At 49.7% G+C, this 22,326-nt stretch overlaps 1 protein-coding gene across 1 annotated transcript in view; it reads left to right on the top strand.

The window, feature by feature from the left end:
* LOC117590366 overlaps positions 1-22,326 on the top strand; it is a 46,655-nt gene that overhangs the window by 10,020 nt on the left and 14,309 nt on the right. The window contains exon 2 of the mRNA XM_034282956.1: positions 11,453-12,152. Within this exon, the coding sequence (XP_034138847.1) occupies positions 11,453-12,152 (700 nt within the window). The remainder of the gene's footprint in view (positions 1-11,452; positions 12,153-22,326) is intronic.

Below are 22,326 nucleotides of genomic sequence, written 5' to 3'. Positions count from 1 at the left end.
AACGATTAACAGGACCGTTCATCCATTGGCCACAACATGTGAACGGGAGTGCAGCGTCGATGGGGGGCCGCAGCCGCAGCACGTGCTGGATATGAGGGACTGAATTCAGTTGGCACACGTCGACAAAGACTTCCTGGCTTCCTGTCATACATACCTCGGGTTTCACTTTCAGCTGGGGCAGGACTGCCTGTAAGAAGTAGGCCAGGACAAGACAGGACTGCTGGCTGTCCTCCTGCTGTTTCCAGCTTGAACGAGGGTGCTGCGAGCCCACATCCGATGTGTATGCTCTGATATGATAATCTCGAAATCGAGAGCTCGCACCTCATTTGTGCCGCAGAAGCAGCAGCAGCAGCAGCACCAGAGAGGTCTCGGTCTTGGTCTTGGTCTTAGTCTCTTCCCCCCCATTGTATGCCAGAGTGCTTCCTGTCGCTCGGGCAATAAAAACGGGAATACTCGTCTCGTACTTCCAAGGTGAACCTTGGCATGTGTGTGTCTCTGCCCCTGTCTAATCGTTCCTTCCCCGTCAGCAAAAGAGGGGCTGTACGTCATTTGGTCTCTTATCATTAACGACTTTTGTTTTTCTGTTTTATTCCCTTGTCTTTTGCTTGCGATCTGTCTGGTCGCCGCCTCATGCTCTTCTGGCTGGCTCCTTCTGCCCATGGCCCTTATTTGTACCATGGCCCAAAAGTGAAAACAATGGAATGACTGTGTGCCGGTGGGGGGTGGCAGTCTGGAAAAGTGGGTGCTGGCGAGCAGGTTGAAGAGTGGCCTATCCCAACTGGAGCAAACATTTTAATTGGTCCCCCAGTTTGCGGGGAGGAGTGCAGAGATGAGAGATGAGATCCATGTACTTTGTCCAGGTGCATCCCTGATCTAATCAGGCTTCATTAAGGCTAACGGTAAAAGCTCACAGGCTCTACCACTCTCTCTCTCTCTCTCTCTCTCGTTCTGCCATGTTTCCTGTCACTTTCACTCTCCCCCACTCTTCCATTGGACCTTTGAAGTTGTCTCCGTGTTCACATGTCCTGTTCGCTTCTCTCTCTCTATGTCGCTTCACATCCTGTTTAGAAAACGTTTTGTTTTGTCTGCTCGTACCTCGTATGTTTTTTTTTCGTTTTCTTTTTTTTCTGTGTGTTTCTGTCTGTTTAGGCCAAAGCCACACAAATTAAGTTAACTTCCTGTCTGTCTATGGCTAATAGCAAATTAATAAGAGCTTCCGGTCAATTTGGCTTGCGGTTTTCTCTCGCTCGCTTTCCCCCTTCGTTCGTTTTGTTTTATTGCTGATTGTCCTGCGGTGGGTGTGACTCTGCCTCCTGCCTCCTGCCTCGACTCGGACTCGGACTCTGACTGTGACTCTGACTCCGACTCCTAGCTTCTGACTTCCATGGCTCTGAATCGTGCTCGACGACAGCTGGGCTCCCTCCTTAGCCACCAGAGCTCTGCTCTACGCTCCTTGGCGCCTGCCCTTGACACACATACTCTTACCAGGAAGGAACCGCATCTCATTCTCTTCTTTTCCACTTGAATACTCCTCGGAGGCCTCAGCTGTCCTGTCTGCCCCCTGTACACCCCCGATGCAGTTACATTGGGAATGCAGTTTTGCACTGCTCTCCCTTCTCCTCGCGCTCCTGCTCTGCAATTGTTATCTAAGTAGGGCTCTCGGCTATCTCCTTTGCCGTTACCCAGACCCAGTTGCAGGCCGCTTCCTGTTCTTCCATCCTTCGCTTACAAGACCCCTCGGGCTGTGCAAAGGTGCGTCCTGGGTCCCTGGCTCCCGTGTTCCCTACTTCTCGGGACATGACGTCCACTACACTTGCACTCAACCAAATGTCAAAACAAACTCCTCCGACTCCGACGCAACTGCACTTACATACAGGACTCGCGCCTGTACAGCTGTTCAAATGTTTTGCAATTGAAATAAGAATCAATGGGCTTAGGCATCTTGTCTTCTGTATTTTTGTATGCTTTGTTTCGCCGGATTAAACAATCTGAGACTGCGGATTAGATCAGTCGCAGGAGTCAAGTCAGTTGGAATGGCATTCAAAGACAATCGGTGTGGGTTCTTTAAAAGGAAATCCCGTCTCCAACTCGTTTCACTTTGTGATCGTAAAATCCGTACTGAAATAGATTCAGTTTTTCCAGTCTTTTCCAAGTCATTCTTTCAACGATAAATCCATTCACTCCATATAATATCCACTCCATGTATGATAATCCCAATTAAAACTCTATATCATATGCTCCGCCCTCGCCCCAGTACATTTCCAATGCTTTCTATGGGGATCCGATCCAGAACATGAAGAACTTTTATCAATTTAAGGCAGAGCAGACATCATTTACATTTTTATTTAACACCGCAGCCACTCCATGGCCACGGACTAGGCCCGAGAACCGGAGCACTGGGTGCAGTCGACAGGAGGGAGTATCCATTCCGCCCCCCTCGCTCCACAGTAACGCTTGGGGGATATTTTTCACATTTTTAGCTTAATTGCATTTGGCCGGCCGCACGTTCCGTCCAATGTTGCTGCCGTCCGAGAGGCAATTGTTTATCTTACGCTAGTCTGCGTCTCACGTGCAACACAGCGGCAGTAACATGGCAACAACGGCAGCAAGTGGCAACAGCAACTGGTATTTTCGTAGCTGTCTTTGCTAATAGACACATGCACACATAGACACAAAAACACATACAGTTGGAGAGAGAGAGATAGAGAGGGAGAGCTGGCGAGACTTGCCGACGGACATGAAGTGCATTTTGCAGCTTGCAACATTGCCACCAACTCAAACAATTGTCGATGGGCAGAGATGGCAGATGATGTGGCAGCTGCTGGCGGGTGGGGGCAGAGGGAGGTGCCACAATAGGGGGAGTGTTTTGTGTTTTGTGGCTTGTTAAGTTTAAGATTGTTTGATATGGGTGCTAGTCGGCGTCTAGCCCTGCCCCGCCCTGCCACCCCCTACCATCGATGGCAACGTGTTGCACTTACGAGGCTTTCGGCGCTAAAAGACATGTTTTCAATTATGATTGCTGGCGTGTCTTATTAATTACGTCTATCAAGTGATAGGCAGCATTTAGTTTGGCATTTAGCAGCGGCTGGGGCTGGGGCAGGGGCAGGGCCAGTGGTAATGGCGGTGGCAGTGGCATACGGTTAAGGGAAGAATTGGTTCAGTGCTTAATTGTGGCAGAACAGTGGAAGAACTATTCGCAAAGAAGACATTGGCTTGAGTTCTAGCCATCCATCCATTTGATATATCTGTGTGTAAGCCGAGTGTAAGATCGCCACTGAACAATCTAACTGATTGCTTACAAATGAATCTCAATTAGAATTAATTCAAAACATGAACCGGGTATTATTTACCCATTTGACACTCACGCATGTGTACACCCATTCAGACAGTCAGTCGGACACTCGGACATTCGGACAGTGAGTGTTAGAAGTACACAGATACCAACACAGATTGACACACATCAGAAGAGCAAAGATGGGGTGCTGGAGGAGCAGCTGTGAGCTGGATGGATCATCAAAGAGAGAGTTTCTTGAGTCAGATGGCGGTTGATGGCTGCTCTGCTTGGTGGGCTGCTGCTGCTGCTGCTGCTGCTGCTCCATATCAACGGCATCAATTAATTTGGTATTCGTGATTCTACTTAACATCGATTGACCCCAACAGATTAGTGAGCGAAGCGAACGAAATGTTGAACTTTGCTTTCGAGAAATTCCTCCGAGGAGCAACCCATCCCCATTTCCCAATCCCCATCCCAACCCATTTCAGTTAATTGAGCGCATAACTCGCACTCGTAGAAGGCAATCGCGGGGCCTAGACCGGAGCAGCAGAAGCTCTTCTTTCGGTTTTGGTTTCGGTTTCGTTTTCGGTTTTTCGTTTGGGGGCGCCTACGGGCTTAATTGGTGCGATTGAATTAAAATCGTTTGCTGCCACTTGATGGTTGCCACAGTCTACCTCTGCCCCCCATCCAGCCCCCTTCGTGACGTAGCAGTGTAGACGTCTTTGGGTGTCGATTAGGCTCACAGATCACTTTATTGCTTTGCTCTTGGTTTGCTTAAATGATTGATCAATGAGCCAATTGGGTGCGAGAGTCGAGTCGGGAATCAGTTTAGAATTTGCATGAATCTCGGCATTGGAACGCTCGTTTTATTGATTGATAAACAAAATATATAGATCTCAAGTGAAACTAATTTGTGAATCGAACGATTACATAAGCAAGCGAGCAAACGGCGGAGACCAGAGCTGATCGATGGACAAACAGACAGAGGGACAGACAGACAGACAGACAGACAGACAGATAGGCGAAGGAGAGACAGTCAGGTAGAGACATTTTCTGTGATGGTACATGAGAATTTGTGAGCTTCATAAATTGTTTCCTGCTCATTTGGCCGTGACAAAATTGTGTCCCCTCCATTCTCCTGTCGGCTGCTCATCCGTTTTTTATTTCTAACTTTTAACCTATTTAATTGACTTATAATTGGAGTAACCCACACAAACAGACAGAGAGAGAGAGAGGGAGAAGGGACAGGATGGGATGGGATGGGACATATGTGAAGGTAATAATTTGTTGAGCAAGGAATTCCTCAAGCGCAACACGGACTCGGGAGCAGGGCCACACAAAGGATCATGTGAAACAGTTAGCAGGCAGGGCAGCCAGAGGCAGGTCACACATGAACGAGTTTTCCATCCGGGCCACAGTAGTGGTACGTACTGCTGCAATCGAGGAAATTATGCCGCCCCGACATGTTGAACTTGAAATTGTAATTTGGCATTCGGCGCTCGATACTCGGTGCTCGGTGCTCGGGGCCCGACATTTGGCATTGGCAAGGGCACCTACATATGCCAGGATGTCGTTGACAAACGGCAGTGCAGTCCCATGCGGGGTTGTCACTGCAGTTACCGCTTTCCTCTGCTATTGTACTCTCGCACTCTGCCCCTCGTCCCGGTTCGCTGTCAGCTGTTACTCTCTCAGACGTAAACGGTGGACTAATCATTAGTTGAGGGTTGTGGTACAGGAACTTCTATGAAATACTCAACGAGCAGGTGCCTAAGCCACATATGCGTGCACTCTTTGACGACTCTTTTTCCTGACTTTCCTAACAAATTCCTACATTTCCATGGCCCATTCTCCCTGTCCTGGCTCGTGATGGATCGCTTTAAGTGGACATTACATCCAAAGTGTTAAGTTAATAATTTGCCAGGTTCTGTCATCGGCAGGGGGAGGAGAGGGGACGGGGACTAAATACTTCTTCATGCAGGTAATTGAAAGAATGGAAAATGCCAACACACTTGGCGGCCGCGAGAGAGCTTTATTAATTTTTGTATTTAAAACATTTCAAGCACTCGACACCTTCTCGTCTCCTCTGGCAGCGTTCTGCAGAGTCAGTGGCTCTTGGTCGACTTCAGTCGTAGCACAAGTAGCACTCCAGCAGCACCAGCAGCAATGATCTCAAATTGATGACGAACGAGTATAAATAATGAGGACGTTGCAGGGAGCCCGGAATGGGAGTGCAGGGACGAGCGATGAGCAAGGAACGCGCGCATAATCAAGGCTCGGCGACAAGACATGGCCGAACCTGAACCTGGTCCTCGACATCGACATCCACATCGACATTGCCATCGCCATCGACAGGGACACGGAGATGGAGATGGACATGGACATGGGGCATGCCATTGCCAATTGCCGATTTGCCTGGCGATTTCTGCGACGATCGCTGCTGCTGCTGCTGCTGCTGCTGCTGGTTCTCCCCTTTATGATTATTGTTATTATTGAGTGTATGCCTCTGCAATTCAGGGCAAAGTCATCATTAATGCGTTGAAGCGATGCGATGCGATGCGTTGCGAGGAAACTCAAGTGGAGTCGAGTCGAGTGCAGCAGGCATTACCGAAAAAACCATATGAGGCAGCAGCAGCACCACCACCACCACCACCACCAGAAGCTGAAGCAGTAAAATAAAATGAAATGAAATATAATTAAATGTCGCTGATGCTCATGAGCATGCCCCGAGCCCGAGTCCAAGTCCCAGCGATGATCGTGGACGCTTCTGTTCTGTTCTGTTCTGATCGTTTCGCTTAGGTTCGGATGGGACTGTGGGGACGGAGACGGAGCTGCGTAGCTGGGTAGCTGTTGGACGGGCTCGTAATTTGGCAAGACATTCTTCCGCGATCGTCTGGGACTCGGTCTGGATCTGGCTATCGCTCCAACTGATCGCATACCAGGGTTTCGCATCCAGCGTATTTTGTCAACCGGTTTTCAGATCGCTGCCATCGCACCACTCCGGCCGGCATCGTCATCGTCATCGTCTTCGGCATCGGCATTGTCTCTGCTTATCTGCGGCTTTGTGGCATCTTTAAATGGCGTTTTTTCGCACTCGCCAGCTCGATGCGGGCGTCGAGCTGCCAGTGGGCAGGGGCCAGGGGGCCTGCTCGAGGGTACATATGTATGTTTGGAGCGAAACGTTCGCTGATTTTTAATTATTTTGCACGTTGCTGCGATGTTCGCCATCGTTTAAGTTTGAGTTGGACTTGGAGTTGGAGTTGGAGTTGGCCATGTCTCTGTCCAGGGCCAGTCCTTGTTGGCTTGTCAGGTTTTGCCTTTCGTCACTTCGATATTGAAACACTTAATCACAATTTCGTTAAGGACACAAGGCATGCATGCAGACACACTCCTACATATGTACATATGTACATGCATACATGATCGTACATAAATGGCAAAATGGCAGGAATATTCGAAAAATCTCATACAAATTACGAAAAAGCAAATGCGAAGCAGACTGAGACAAGACAAAGACAAAATCGGGCAGCGACGAATACATGAAAATGATATTTCTACGCGCCGAATTCCAAATGCTTGGCATACCCCTCTCTAACGCGGGCTACGGGGCACACCTCAGTGCCCAGGGCCCAGTGCCATCGCTGGGGAATTTGACGAGCACGGCAACGGAGCGATCGAGCGATCGGAGACTGAGGCTGACGATGATCGCCTCCCGCTGACGATGATAATTAATAACAGAGGCCGTCGAAGACCATAAAAACTCTGGCAAACACCAATCATACGTATACTTTCAGAACAAAACGAGAGCCCCAGCCAATGGCCAATGGAAATGGTAATGTATTGGCGGTAGCTGGCTGCTGCCAGGTTGAGGCTCCTCCCGATAAGCAAAAACGAAGAAATGTCTCAAGCAGAGACTCAGAGACTACTCGGACATAATCCCAGACAGAGTGGAATGTCAATGTCTGGTTTGGCTGGGTCTGGTCTCGTTTGGTCTGGGCTCTTGTTCGCTTACTCCTCTCTCTCTCTCTCTCTCTCTCTCCGTGAGAGCGATTTAGATCACATGCCACAGATCGCTGCTCAACTGATCAACACTTACAGAATGTTTCAGGGCACACAAACTGACAGAGAACATGACAAGAACAAGGCCAGTGACAGGCGGCTGTGAGAGATCAGATCCTATGGGCGGACCAAGAAGAGAAACGAATGTTTTCGAGAGATCAGCTTATCCTTGGCTGTGCCCTACTCTGCTCCCAAATATACAGCCCCAGGTTGTGGGGGGGCTAACACAGAGTTCATTCTCACCGATCCGATCCGATCCGATCCGATTCGTCTGGCAGTTGATCAGTCATTCCCATCACGCAGCAATCGCGAGGCAAAAACAATTAATGCCTGCGACTGAAATCAAATGATATTTACCAAGGACAAGACAGCGCCATGGTGCCAGGCGCAACAACGATTTATAGCCCAAACGGAATGTGCCATACATCAGCATCAGCATCAGCATCAGCAAAAGCCAAAGGATCAGAGATACTCTGGCGCACAAAAACAATTTGAGCAGACAACTGAGGAGGACAACTGAGGAGCAGCCTCAGAGGCAGTAGCTGGATGCTGTCGATGATTAAAACACATTAAAAATCCAGTAGCCCCGACTCGAAAGTCCCGACTGCCAGACTGCCAGTTTTTGGTCAGCCGAAAACTTGGGGCCCAAAACTAATTTCATATTTTTGATGCAATTGATGAAATTCCAGAGACTGACTCCTTTCTGGGTCTGCAGCGGCGGTGGCTGTTCTGAGCTGTAGGGCTGTGGGGCTGTGGGGCTGTGGGGCTGTGGCTGCTGTGCATCTGTATCTGTGTCGCAATCAGAGTCTCTGTCCGTCCAGAATCGCTGGGGCTGTCCGCTCGCTTGATGTTCGGGGACTACCTGTTGCGACGTGTTATTAGGCGACGTATTGACGACAAGCAAACGTCAACCCGAAACGTCAGCTCATCATATCATCGATTGATGCGCATCGCAGCAGCTGCCCCGGCCCGGTCCCTTCGTCTTCCTTTTTTGGGGAGGCCTGTGCATATTTCGGGACTGACTTTTGGGAAACAGAAACAGAAGCTCTTGTTCTGGAATTTCGAACTGAAAAAAATACTTAGCAGCGAAGGGAAACACCGGAGGACACCACATCGGAGTGCTTTAGTGCAGAGCCTCTAATTTCGATCCGAGAGATTCGAGAGTGGCTGGACCTTGGTCTTGGTCCGTCTTCTCCTTCCTTTCTTCTTGCCTGTGTGTGTGTGAGGTGGTGATATTTGTTAGTGTAAACTGTCCTCCTGTGGCTGGCCAGGGAGATGTACAACAATGTACCGACGTGATTTTGCGCTTTAATGAGGATTATTAAATGCGAGATTATTATGTGCTGCAATTACTTTTCGCTGCCACTGTGCTTGGGGTTTCTTTTGCCCGCTGTTCTTCGGTTCGTTCCTCTGCCTCTGCCTCTGCCTCTGCCTCGTGCTTGTTTTTGTTTTTTTGTGCGCCCCTTGATTTATTTTATTGAACCATAAAAATGTAAATTTTCCGCGAGACAAAAGACAAAGTTAATCGTTGTCAATTATGGCCTTTGACAGGTTAATATGAAAAGCTAAGAGTCGGCTGGGACGGGGAGGAGACCTTGATTGGCAGCATTCAGGGAGGATGATCGGATGGCGAATCTCGGAGCGGGCCGGGTTGATTAATGCGCGGATCGCCATTAAAAATCAACCGGACCGGGGCAATGGTAAAGTGTGATCGGGGATGGATTAATTGAAGGTTATTTTACTTGCAAGTCAGCTGAAGGTCTTCCGCGGAGCAGAGACAGAGAGAGACAAAGAGCTAAAAATATCCTCTTTTGCTTCAAATTAGTTTCCTGTCCGTTGCCCCCCTCTCTCTCTATGAGAATGACTCATTCTGGAGAGGAGCACTTCCATCATGATTGCCATAGAGGATCATCTTCGCCTGCCATTAATGCCTGGAATTTTGAGGCAGGGTCTGAAATGTTTGATTGTTTCAGAATTCGCGGCCGCCGGCCATTCAGTTTCCGGCCGAAGTGAGCGCCGTCCTCCCCCTAGGGCGGGATGCGGAAACGGGCAGGCAGTCTCTGTTCGCCCCCTGGCGGGCAGCAGAGGGGTGTACCTCTATTAACATAATCACAACACGAGTCGCTCGTCCGCCGATCGGTCGGTCGTTCGTTCGTTCGGTCGTTCGGTCGTTTCGCGGGCCAACCGAAAATTACGGCAAGTGCGCGCGTCGCAAGAGCGGTAGGAGGGGGAGGGGCAGATCAATTTTTCGGGAACCGAAATCACTGCAGGGCGATCAATTAAAATTTTGATCGAATTTTCGTCAATTTTTTGACATGTGGCCGGGAACAGAAGCCGCCTCGACGCGTCCTCGTCCCGATCCGGCCCCGTTCCTGGATGGGTGGGGGGTAAACAGGGAGAAGGCGAGATCAATGTAAGCTGAAATTGTCGGACTGCGGCCTTAGGCTATGCTTGAGTCTGTCTGCGGGTCTGCAGCCAGTCCATCTCCATGTCTCTCCGTGAGTCTCCGTCTCCTCTGGTTCGCCTTGGTCAGCGGCCGTGGTGAATGAAATTGATTAAAGCGTAAATGAATTTTTGCAGGCCTAAATCGTTGCTGATGGTCGCGAGAGGCCTGGCGATGATTATAACATAAGATCGATTGCTGCTTGTCGCTGATCGCTAACTCGATGCGGCTACTGTGGAAAGCAGGGAGACGCCGCACATCTACATCTACCCCATCGACTTCTTTGCCACAGCCTTTATTAACTTTCAGAACATGTTTTCGGGCGGCAGGATCTTCTTTTCCCTCTGGTTTTTTTTGTGGTCCATGGTTTGCCCTCATTTGACAAACTAGCCAGCGGCAGGGAGCAGGGAGCTCTACCTTCGGCACCGATTTAAGTTTATCCGCACGATCAGCGATCCAAACCCAAACCCAAAAACCAAAATCAAAACCAAGGCGAATGCCAATGCCATAATTTTTTGTGTCCAACAAAGTTGGAAAAAAAGTCTGGGAGAAGGAATAAAGATTCCTTTTGGATCTGGAAGCTGGAATTCCATGCGTGCTCAGCCAGCATAAACGGTAAAAACGGTAGCCACAGCGAGACGCTATAATTATTGGGGCCAATCGGATGATGGATGGTTGGATGGGTGAAGCACCCAAAGGGTAGCTCTCCTCCAAAGGTGTCTGATCCTTCTAAGTCTCTCGAGAGTTCATCCGCTTAAACGAACTCAGAATGAGAATATCCCGTTCCGTATTTTGTGTGGGCTTAAAGTAGAATACTCTGCAAATTTTCAAGCAGAATTCTCCAAAATAGCTGCCAGATCTAACAATTAATTTATAATTAATACAAAATTGTAAAGCTGCCAGTTTGTAGCGTAACATGTGCGAGTATTTTCGAGTATCATTGAAGTCGATCCATTCTTATTGGAAATGCCATCGCTAATTTCGCTTCGGCTTCGGGTCGCCTTTGGGTCTTCTGTGGCGGGTCCATCAATTGCTGCTTGGCAGGCGGAGTGGAAGTGGGAAGGGGAATGCGAATGCGAATGTGTATTGTGAAAGAGCTTTCAGCTCTTTAATGGACTGGAGAAGAGAGCCACATTAATTTAGTTACGCTTCGACAACGATCTCGAGTCGGAGATCTCCTCCGTCCGCATCATTAAAGACAATTTCGTGATTCGCCACGATTTGTGCAGCAAATTACTTGCTAAATTATAGAAAGCAAACACAGGCCAGACCCCCACACGCACATCTGGGTCCGGTCCCCCTTTTCGGCTCACAAATCAATAGAAATCAACGCCTGTCAGCGCTCTGGCTCTGGCTCTGGCTCTGGCCCTGGCCTGGACTGGGACTGAATCCGAAACTGAATCTGAGACTGAGACTTTGTCCGAATCAGAGTCCGACTCGGAGCAGAGTCCGAGGCCATTGTTGACTTAATCAATAAAGTGAATTTGGGTTGTTTTCTATTTGGAAACCGAAGAATGGGGATTGAAGAATGGTGAACGAAGCGGCGAGCGAAGATTTCACTCGAGCATTTAGCCAAGTAAACAAGCGACAAATACTCTTGGTACTCGAGTAGCACAGAAATAAGTCCAGACAATCGGCGGGTTATTCATTATCTTCTCTTTTATTTTCTTCTCTTTCAGAGTCAGGCCTTGGCTTTGACGCGGGCAGCCAATGCGGCCGCCGTTGTGGCCGCCGCCAATGCCAAGTCCCCCTCGGCCTCCGTCTCCGCCGCTGCCAGTCTCGTGGACATGGCCGTCAAGAAGGAGCACTCGCTCTCGCCTCCCCACAGCATGGGGGGCGTGCCCCTTCCCGGCGAGGAGGTGACCGCCATGCAGCACAGACGCAGCTCGTTGCAAGGCGTACAGGAGAAGCTCACCCAACTGCAGATGCAACACCATCAGCAGCAACAGCAACAACAGCAGCATCAGCAGCAGCAGCAACATCATCAGCACCAGCTTCAGCTCCAGCAGCAGCAGAATCAGCAGGGTGGAGGCGTGGCAGGGGAAGCAGGTGGGCGTCGCTCCACCGAGGGCAGTCCCTCCGCCACCGTCCATCCCGCACAGCAGCAACAGCAGCAGCAGCAGCAGCACGTGCATAGCTCCGAAGGCAATGCCCTGTCCTCATCCACGGCCTCATCTAGTCAGAACGCCACCCCAAAGAGTGAGAGGGAGGAGCGCTTGGAGCGGGGCAGCATCTCGTGCCTGCCACCAGCCGCCCTGGGCATGGCCGTGGGCGCGCAACAGGCCCAACAGCAGCAGCAGCAGCAGCAGCAAGCGGAGAAGCTACTCAGCCATCCGGCCCTGGACTCGCGACGGGACTTCGACATCAGCAAAGTGAATCGTGAGTAAAGGAGCTTTCCAATTATTCCAATTTAATCAATAAATCACTCAATGGCCCAGGGGGCTTGGCCGGGGCTGCTCCCAGTCATCCGTCGTTTCCAGAGGGAGCAGCAGTGGGAGTATGGGGATGCAGCATAAATGCAGGAATTTACTTTACTTTGCCTCATAATCCGGTGCGTGATTATTTGCATAGAAATTAGTCAAAGGCTGGAGCTTTAAGCAGAGGGAAACTTTAATCATGTCGGCAGAAGCTTTTGATGGAAATTCGAATTGTAAATGGAAATGGAATTCCCTTGGCATCCACGTAGCCTGCCTAATCCATGGCAAGTTCATTTGATTTTGCTCGCCTGGCATTTAGCACGTATCCTTCAGATATCACACACACACACACACACACTGACACACACACGAATGGCATGGACATGGCAGACACGAACAGACATGGATACGTACAGATGGTCGCTCCTTTGAGCTATGGCAATGGTAATCTTGTTTGGTTCATCAATAGTTTAGCCAGAGACAAAAGTAAACCTGTGTCCATATCAATGTGTCTCGTTCCGTGCATTTGTCGATGTGTAGATAGATGCTTATGCAAGGCAAGTATCTCCCAGATAGAAATAGCAATGGCAATGGAAACTGTGAAGCCTTTAGCATACCAACTCTCCTCCTCTCACTCCCACTCACCATTAATTCGACGATGCTCAATCCCATTCAGCAGAAAACACACACAACACTCCTATATGCATCGAAATCCCCTGGATTAAGCATATGAAGCATTCATAACGTTTATTTTCTCTCTCTCTGTCTCTCTGTCTCTGTGTGGGTGAATCTCTCCCTATTTGTATCTCTGGCTGTGGCTGGCTGCATACACGTATGCGAGCATTTGTGCATGAAAACATTTGCCGCTGGCCCCCAACCTCTGCCAGCCAGCCAGGCGAGGTGCGGGCACGTCAACACACACTTGTGGAGCACTTTTGTGGGTGAGGTGGTGAGACAAGGACACATAGTCCTGTGTGTGTAAAGTAGGTGCCCTTCCTTTCCATGGAAGCGTGCCCGGCTTGGATTCTTGCTTGGTTCTGTTTGCACTGACTCTGGCTCTGTCTATTTCTAGCTACAGCTATAGTTCGGGCGTCTACATAACGTACGGCATGTCCTGTGTGTTCTGTGCGGCTAGGAGGAGCAGCGTGTGTGTAGGCGTGCACGTGCACCGCATCGCATCGCATCGCATCCGTTCAACAGGTGGCACTCAACTTGGTTGATGTTTGGGTCAATTTATGGCTTCTCCCGCACTTGGTTGCGACAAAACAACAAAACAATTGAGTCGCAGAACAGAAAAAATTGTTTAGGGCTGACCCAGCGATAAATGAATCGATAAATGCCTGTAAAATCGCTGCTTTAAATCGATTGTTGTCATTATTACAGTTCTCTGCTGCGCTTAAATGTTAATATTTTAAGCCGAAGCCACCGCCCCCGTTGCCCGTTTGCCTGACATCACTGATTTTCTATGCCACTGCACGGGCGCACAGCTAAAATTCAGACTTAAGCTTAACCCTCTCACGGCACACCCACCAAAACGGGGGCCGTGCTGCAGGGCCCCATCCTGTTAGTTCGGCGGGGCCTTGGATTTGAATTTTGTTGTGAATTTGTGAGTGTCTCCCTCTCGATGTGCGTGTGTGAGTGGGAGTGTGTGCGTATCTATGTAATGTGCTTTGTAGCATATTTTGAGGATTTGCACAACAAAACGTTGCACTGCGTGGGAAGGGGTTGGGAAGGGGGATGCAGATGGAGATGGAAATGTGGAGCGGAGGGGAGGTACGCCATGAGATGGAGATTGAATGGCTGCAGAATTGGGTTTATGGATTGGGTGGTGGGGCCTCGGTTTGGGGTTTTTGGAAGAATGGTTGCTGCCATCATTTGCTATTGTCGTTGTCGTTGTTGTTGTCGTTGTTGTTATTATTGTCATTTAACATGGCCATTTTCAACAGATGCAGAATGGTATGGGATCAGTGAGTGTGTGTGTGTGCGTGTGTTAGTTCATATGTAAATCTCTCCTGCATGTTTCGCTCGCTGCACTGTACTTTTGTTTATCTCTGCCCCTGTTACTGTCTCTTTCCGTATCTGCATCTGCATCTGCATCTGTGTCTGTGTCCCTTCTGGTTTTGTGTGTTTGTGTGCGTGTTTATGGCGCCTAAGCTGCTCAGCAACGCAACACGATATTTATCCAGCCTTCCACCCCCACTGCCACTCACCTCCTTCACCAACCATTCTGTCCACCATATTTTGGAGGCTATTTTTATGTTCCTGCTTTCGATTCTGATTCCGATTCCAATTCAGATTCTGTTACTGTTGCTGTTTCTGTTGCTGTTGTGGTCTCGCTCCGCTTTATGCAGAGTTTAGTATGCAAAATTTTCATACGTTAGCCTTAATAAATCCCCGAACGGCTGCACTTGTCAATGTGCAACCTGTCACATACATACATACACACATGCACTCCTCCGCTCTTTCCAGCACTGTCCACTCCACGGGTAATGCAGATGCCAGTTGGCACCTATAAGCTTATGCACACAGACACACACACGTATCGGCCCTGTCTCTGGGTCTGTTTTTGCTGTGGCGTCTGTTGTGTCTGTTGTGTCTGTGTATCTGTGTATCTGTGTGTCGCGCTCTACAATTGAAAATCACTGCGCCTTAGTTAACGACACGTTTGTGGATCAACGCGTTCCAGAGAGAGGCCTGTGCGAGTAGTGCAGCCGCAGGTTCAGCCTCAGGCCTCAGGTCTCAGGCTTCAGGCCCCGGGCCCCATCGACTTCCGTCCCCAGCTATTGAATCATTGTTGTTTGGTCAAAGCTTTCGTTTTGGCCACCGAAAGTGGAGCAGAGCAAGTGCATGTGCCATAAGCCATAGGCCATGGACCCATACGGACATAAGCACACGCTCAAGGATTCAAAAAATGACCATCCATGCGATCCGACATTATGCAGATGTCATGGTGACAGAGGCGACCCAACAGAGCTGAAGGATTGTATAATGTGGGGCATGGGCAGTGGCAGGGGCAAGGGCAGGGGCATGGCCATGGGCATGCCACCCCAAAGTATCTCCGATAAGCCCCGATGGACGCAGTAACTTTTCAAGACTCCACTCAACCAACACTTCGCTGGTACTGTACCCCAGCTAGCAAGGGGGTCTGGGTGGTGGGTGGCCAGAGCTTTTGGTAATCACAAAAGCATTGCACTGCTCCTGCTGCAGGATAAGAGATAGAGAGAGAGCCAGAGAGGGAGAGCAGAGAGCTCTGCTAGCTCGGCTTAACAGGTTGCGGTACAAGTTTCGCAATCATACGCAAAACTAGCTACGACTCGGACTGAGGCTGAGAGTTCTCTGTTGACTGGCTTACTTTTGGACAGATACTCGTAGATATGTATATGGGCAAGCGGCAAGCCCCCCCACTGGCTGTGTGTGGGCTGATAGGTGGCAGCTTAAGTGTTAAGCGTTATGCACAGTGACCAGTCTCGAGAGCTGCACTCGGGCACTCATTGGATACTGGATTAAGCACAGTCCAGTTCGGTTCAGTCCATCTACTGCTGCATCCACATGCTATCCCCCCAGACCAAGACCCAGCCTCAGCCTAAGCCCAAGTGCAACATATGTGCGCCACAGACACAGACACCACAGTGCCGGGACTCAGATACGGATACAGGATGGGATACAAATTCAAATAAATGCCAAGAGCAACAACTGGCAACAGTTTCGAACATTTGGAATTATAAGAGACAGGGGGAGATTGGGGCCAAACAATAGCAACAGAAATAGAAATAGCCGCAGGAGCCACGGCAGATGCTGCAGGTGATGCCGATTGAGTTAAGCCAACACTGACAGAATATTCATCAAAAAATACTACAACATTTGCTCTAATGTATTCACAATTGAGTAAAATTCAGATAGTTTACAAGGTTCTAAAATAGTAATCGAAAGTGGCGAGTTACTGGGATCGATTCTCTCAGTGGATGAAATTGGAGCTGGGTGCGCGGTCCACTCCATTTCCATTTCGAACCTTTTATTCCAGGCTCCTGGCACCTACAAATTTCCAGGATTTACATGTTTGCAATACGAACAAATCGAACACGAAGACCTGCTACAACTGAAGATGAGCCGGAATGGATGCGCCCCAATGGATGGTTGGGCACCTTCTGCTTGCGTTGCAACCAACAGATTGGACTCGACTCGACTCGCTTCGACTCTCCTGTGTCGCATTATGAGCAGCTTAGTGCATATGCGTAGGGCCTGGAGTATGTGGTCTGTTTTGCTAGGCACAGACTGAATTATAATCAAATAAATACTCCATCTGTCTCATCTGCCTGCCACTCTCTGTATCCTCTCCGGTCCGTGGCCGTGAAACTACAACAACAATAATTCAGTTACGTGAACTTTGGAAAATGTAGGAGCATTATGTAGATGCAGTCCCCTCCCACTCCCCTCACTTCTTCGATCCGATAAGTCCTTGCATTTTCCACTTGCCGAAGCTGCAACTGATGCCAAGGGCAGGCTGATTAGTTTGAAGGATGTTGGTTGGGATTTTCAATGTGAACAATGAGCTATGCATCGCATTTGCTGCACGTGTTTTTCTGCCAATTAATGGACCTGATGAACCCTTTACTCAAAATATTAAACATGGCCTTTATTCTCCTGCAAATTTACACAATATTCAATATTGGTCTGGAATGGGCGGATATTAGGGGACGAAAGGGAAATCTCAAAGCTTGCAGCAAAGTTGAATGCGAATGCAAGTGGGATTTGGCCAGGGACTAGGGACTGTGACTGCGACTGGGTCTCTGTCTGAGCACAGGGGCGTTTATAATCCAGAAGCGAAAACAAAATCATCATCATCATCATCAGAAACCGAATCACCATCAAAGGGTCGAGCGGCACGGGGGGGAGGAGCCGGAACAGGAGCAAACACTGGCACTACCACCATCCACTGCCACTACCCAAGGACATTAGGCGAAAGCATCAAGTTTGCGACTTATCCTCGAACTAAGCCTCAGCCCGGCGAACATTCTGCCGACAACCGACGACCGGCTCAACCTAAAAGGGGTAGAGAATCATCCTCTCACACTCTGCCTCTCTCTCTGCAATGCTCTTTCTGCCTCACCCCCTTTCTTGTTCCAGTCTGACTCTGCTGTCTGCTTTGCATACGAATTTGGCGCCAAAACTTTTGAGTCTGGGCTCGAGTTCGAGTTCGTGCGCCGGTTCGGGTGCGGGTTCGGGTGCGGGTTCGGGTTCGGGTTGCTTGAGCAGCGGCACAGAGGGCACGACATTATTTGGGAATCCTTTATCCCTTTATCTGGCTTTAGCCCTAATCCCATCAGACACAAATGAAGAGAAGTTTCACGTTTCGAGTTGCTCTGCCGCTCCTGCTCCTGCTCCGGCTTCTGCTCCTTCTGCTGCTGCCTTGGCTGCCTCCTTAAGCTTTTGTTTTTGTTCCTGTTTTCGCTGCTGCTTTTGAAGTGCTTTGGCAATGCCAGCCACGTTGGGATTAGGCCGAAAGCTAATGCCTCTGTATGCGTGAGTATCTCTATTTGTGTGTGCCTGAGTATCTGTTTGTGTGTGTGTGTGTGCCAGGTGGGTTAGACCACTGCCAGACATTTGCAAGTTTCGAGGCGAGTCTTTGGGGATGCTAATCCCAATACCAATCCCCGCCCATCACTTTCCAAACTGCCGGCAGACAGTTTGTATTATCGTGGATGGGTCTATGGACTGTCTGTGACTGTCTGAATGCACAGAGAGAAAATACAAATTGAAGAATTAGGAAACAGGAAGCTGTTTGCCTCCAGCCATTTATTTCTCTCAGTGTGCCGATGGCCTGCTCCTGGGCAGGCTTTATTGATCGCGTAGAGGATTATCCAGGGCCATATTGCCAGCCTGGCAGCCTGGCAGGCTGGCAGGCAGCCGGGCAGCCAGGCAAAGTGGGTGGAGGACAGCCGCTTGTCCATTTTCAATTTGTGCTCCACCGCCTGAACTGGTCGAAGGGAGCAGTGGAGCGGGACGGTATTGTGTGGGCGATGGGGAGGCCTTTGGCAGCGCTGTAATCCGTTCGAAATGCCCGTCCATAAGTATATACAGATGTATGTATGTATGTGTGTATGTACATTTGTATTCACATATGTGCGAGCTTGTGTGCGCATTCATATGGCTGTTTAAAGCCAGTGGCTGTCTGGTGCTTTGTTGTTTTAGCCTCCATATGAATCATACGCAACGTAATCCCAATTCGTTTAAGTCACTGACAATCCATGGATGCCCAAGCGATGCCCACAACGCATCCATCCAGACACACGGACTCGCCGACACACCGACACCCCGACACATGTACGCCCATAGGCACTGTCCAATGCCAAATCATATGCCCCTCTCGCTGGGGCCTCCACCCCTGCCCACTCGTACTTCTACCCAAAACCCTCCCCTCCCTACTCCATCTCTCTGGCTGGCCCGCAAACGGGTCGAGTCGAGTCGAGTCGAGCATATTTTCGCAATAAAGTAGATCCCGCATTAATCCCAACGATTTTGTGCTCTGGGCATTGCGTGTGCTTTATGTGTCAGTGTGTTCGTGCCTCTCTGTATGCCTGTGTGCGTGCGTGTGTGTGTGTGTATCTTTGTGGCAAACTGTGCTTGTGTCTGTGTTAATCCTTAAACCGGCAGAGCTAAAGCTGCCCGCGTCGACGTCAGCGACGCTGCCAACTGCAGCCGAAAAGGCCCAAAACCATGCCATGAGTAGGAGTTTTTCTCCTGAAGGGCAAGCTGGTTGGCGAGGGGGTGGTGCAGGAGCTGGGGGACACACAGCGCCACACGCATCGACTGCGACAGCGGCAGCCACGCCACGCACAGTGACAGAGCGCTGGCCCCGGTCCCCATCCCGCAACCACTGGCAATGCCTTCCGCCACTCGCTTCGTGGATGAGTCGATGGCGGCGGCTGCTGCTGCTGCTGCTGCTGCTGGGAGATTAACTTTTTTCCATGCAAACACTGATGGGGAGGGAAGGTGGGGGAATTGATGGAGAGAGGGGATGTGGGGGGAGTGGTTGGCGGCGGGGCTGGGCCTTTGCGTTTGCGTTTGGTGGCCGTGTGGGCGAGGGATTTAATTTCGTGCGGGATTATTATTTCGGATTTAACTCTTCGTTTTATGGATCGCTTGGTATTATAATGAACAGCGGCGTCGCTGGGTGCTCCCAACGGGGGTCATCTTGGTATAGCCACATCAGAGGCGATCTAGCACACAATCCATGATCATTTATGAATATCTCTTTTCCCCGCCCGTAGAGTACTCTTAGTTCAGTTATTTTATTCCTTCTTAAACCGTTCCCAACACAATTTTCACCCCCTTCAAGGACGACGACACTGCTCTATAACCCCCTTTGGCATTATAAACTCCGGTGTATTTTTATAACTAAAACCTTCGCATTGCCTGCGACAGCTACAGCTACAGCTACAGCCACATCCCCAGCCCCATTATCCTCAGCGACGGGAAACTGTGAACCCGAATCCATTATAGCTTAAGCTGTTGCCAACACCAACACCCAGAGACACACACACACACAGAGAACCCCACACAAATGTACAAAGTATATGTGTGCAATGTCTGTGTGCAGAGAGAGAGAGAGAGAGAGAATTATCCTAAAACGAAATGACATCCCTTGGAAATTAATCCTTAATTCCATTCATTTCGTATAATCCCAGAGATATACTTTGATAAGCGTAATGCGGGGCCAGGGCTCAGCGGCAGCACGAACGAAACGAAACAGTCGGGTAGTGTAGGGGAGAGGAGAGAAGAGGAGAGAAGAGAAGAGCGGGAAAGACATGATGGGGGAGCGAGCAAGAGAGCGCGCTGTTTGTGTGTGTGTGTGCGTGCTGAAAGAGAGAGAGAGAGAGAGAGAGAGAGAGAGAGCGCCCAGAGCCACATGTTGCTATCCATTTGTGCCCGTATCTGTGTCTGTTTCTGCTGCGAGAGTGTATGGGTGTATCTGTGTGTGCCATGCCTTTGCATGGGGCAGGCGGCAGCTCTCGCAGCTGAGTTTCGGTTTCGGTTTCAGTATCTTTCCAAACATGCTCGAAGAAGGTTTGTTACTCTGCTCTCTCTTGCACCACGAGTTCGTACTCGGGTTCTTGTGTTTTCTTGTGTTTACTTGTGTGTTCCGCGCCGGTTTCCGTTTCCAGTGCCCACAGTGCTCGTATCTGTGTGTTCTGTTTTGCCGTATTTATGCCTGATGGCCAGCAATCGGATTATGTTTGAGGATATGGATTATGTGTAGCACTGTGCCAGTGGAGAGGACAGTGGGGGGACAATGCCTCTGAGTGAAGTGAATCCTTAAGCAACCATGACTCAAAGCAGTGCGTGTTGAATGGTGAATGATTATGAAGTAGAATCAGTTGGCGATAGAGGAGGAGCTGGGCTCCACGAGTGACCTACAGGGCCATGTGCGACACTCCTACAGCAAACAATGCAACGAGTGGTGGTGGTGGGGCAGAGACCCATTCAGTTCTTCTCTTCTCCTAACACTCCGACAGCTGTCTCTGTGTGCGTCTCTAGTTGAGTGTGGATGGGTCTGGCTGGTCTGGTCTGGGTGTGTTGTTGCAGACGGGATTTGCCACACCACTGTCAAGTCGCATTTGTCAACAAAGGCAGCAGCGCGCACTCGCACACACACAAACAGATAGATGCAAAAACACACACAGTCTGTGGCAGCCACACAAAGCGCTCAAATGAACTTAAAAAGCAGAGCGAAAGCTTTTAAATCTGTTGCTTTCGTGCAGGCTAATCCCTATGAAGTTCACTAGATTCTGTTTTGTTGTTGCCCCACTGGAGCAGTGGCAGACACCAGCTCAAGCGCACACACACACAGGCACACAAACACGTACATTCGCACAGTCGGATAGAAGGGCAGAGGAAGAGTGGCAGAAAGAGAGAGCGAAACTAAAGCTGGCAAGGGAGATGTGCCTGAGCAACAGCAACAATACATGAAACGCCTTGGCACTTAAACCGAACTGAGCCAGTCGTGTGGGGGTGGGCTCATCCTCGTGCTCCCACTCTCCCCCACTGTCCTCGGTGTCATCTTAAGCCGCGCTCAGGCAGCATCGGCAGCAGCAGCGACGGCAGCGGCAGCGGCAGCGGCAGCGTGGATGAAGCTGTGAAAATAAAATAAAGGCTGGGAATAGATAAGTGAATACAGTGGCAGGATAGTCACTGGACTGTGGCATGAGTTAGGAGTAAGGAGGATCATCTGCTTGGCTTGGGTATACCAATACCAATGAGAGCTTGAGTGCAGTGGATGAGATCAGGATTTCCCAACTTCAATCTTTTGAAATCACTTTGAGGTTTCATCTAAATTGCTATCCATCTGTTTCATCTGATAGAAGGTTTACGCTCGGCCTGAGCTAATGATTGAAATGGTCCGATTAAGTTCAGAGTCCTTCCATCTGAAATATCTAATTATTTAACCCTTAATGCTCTTTCAGAACTTGTGTTAACTATTTGATAATCTGATTTGGCTCAGACAAATTTAAAAAAAAACCTAATTCCGCTCAAATTTGAGCACACATTGGTGTTCATCCCTGTTGGGAGAGCAGCGAGAGCCATTCGATTTGGGTGGTTTTCCCACCACTCTTTGGAGATTATACAAACTTTTGGCTAATTTAATTATGTCATGTATTATGTAGCAGAGTGTTCCACATGCATTCCATCGATGCATGATGCTGATGAAGCTGCCACATTTTTTCATTGACTCCACAGGCGGTTGTGTTGTGGGTGTGTGTGTGTTGCACTCCCCAAAGACTTAACTGTAAAGGCCCCACCGCCCTTCCATGACACATGCTCCACCAACTCGCATGCAGATGTGTGCTGGACACACACAGCTACACGAAAGCAGCGACAGCAACAGCAGCAGCAGCAGAAACAGCAGAAAAAATGAACTCGCATTCCGCTGGCATTGGGCGAAATCGCAAAAAATTAGCAGTTAATCCCCTTAAATTGAATGCCGCAGATGGTGTTGCTGCTGCCCTCCACTCCACTGCTCTCCAGTCCTCTCCTCTGCCCCTGCTGCGGATGGTATGGGCTGTTGGGTGTTCTGCTGCTGGCCAGTGCGCTGATGTTGATGGCAGCGATAGACCAAAGAGGTGGCGGGCAGGGCAAGC

The sequence above is a fragment of the Drosophila guanche genome, unplaced genomic scaffold (assembly GCF_900245975.1).
Source record: "Drosophila guanche unplaced genomic scaffold, DGUA_6, whole genome shotgun sequence".
In the NCBI taxonomy this organism is placed as follows: Eukaryota; Metazoa; Arthropoda; class Insecta; order Diptera; family Drosophilidae; genus Drosophila; species Drosophila guanche.
The sequence above is the reverse complement of the archived record's forward strand: the minus strand, read 5'-3'. Positions and strand labels throughout refer to the sequence as shown.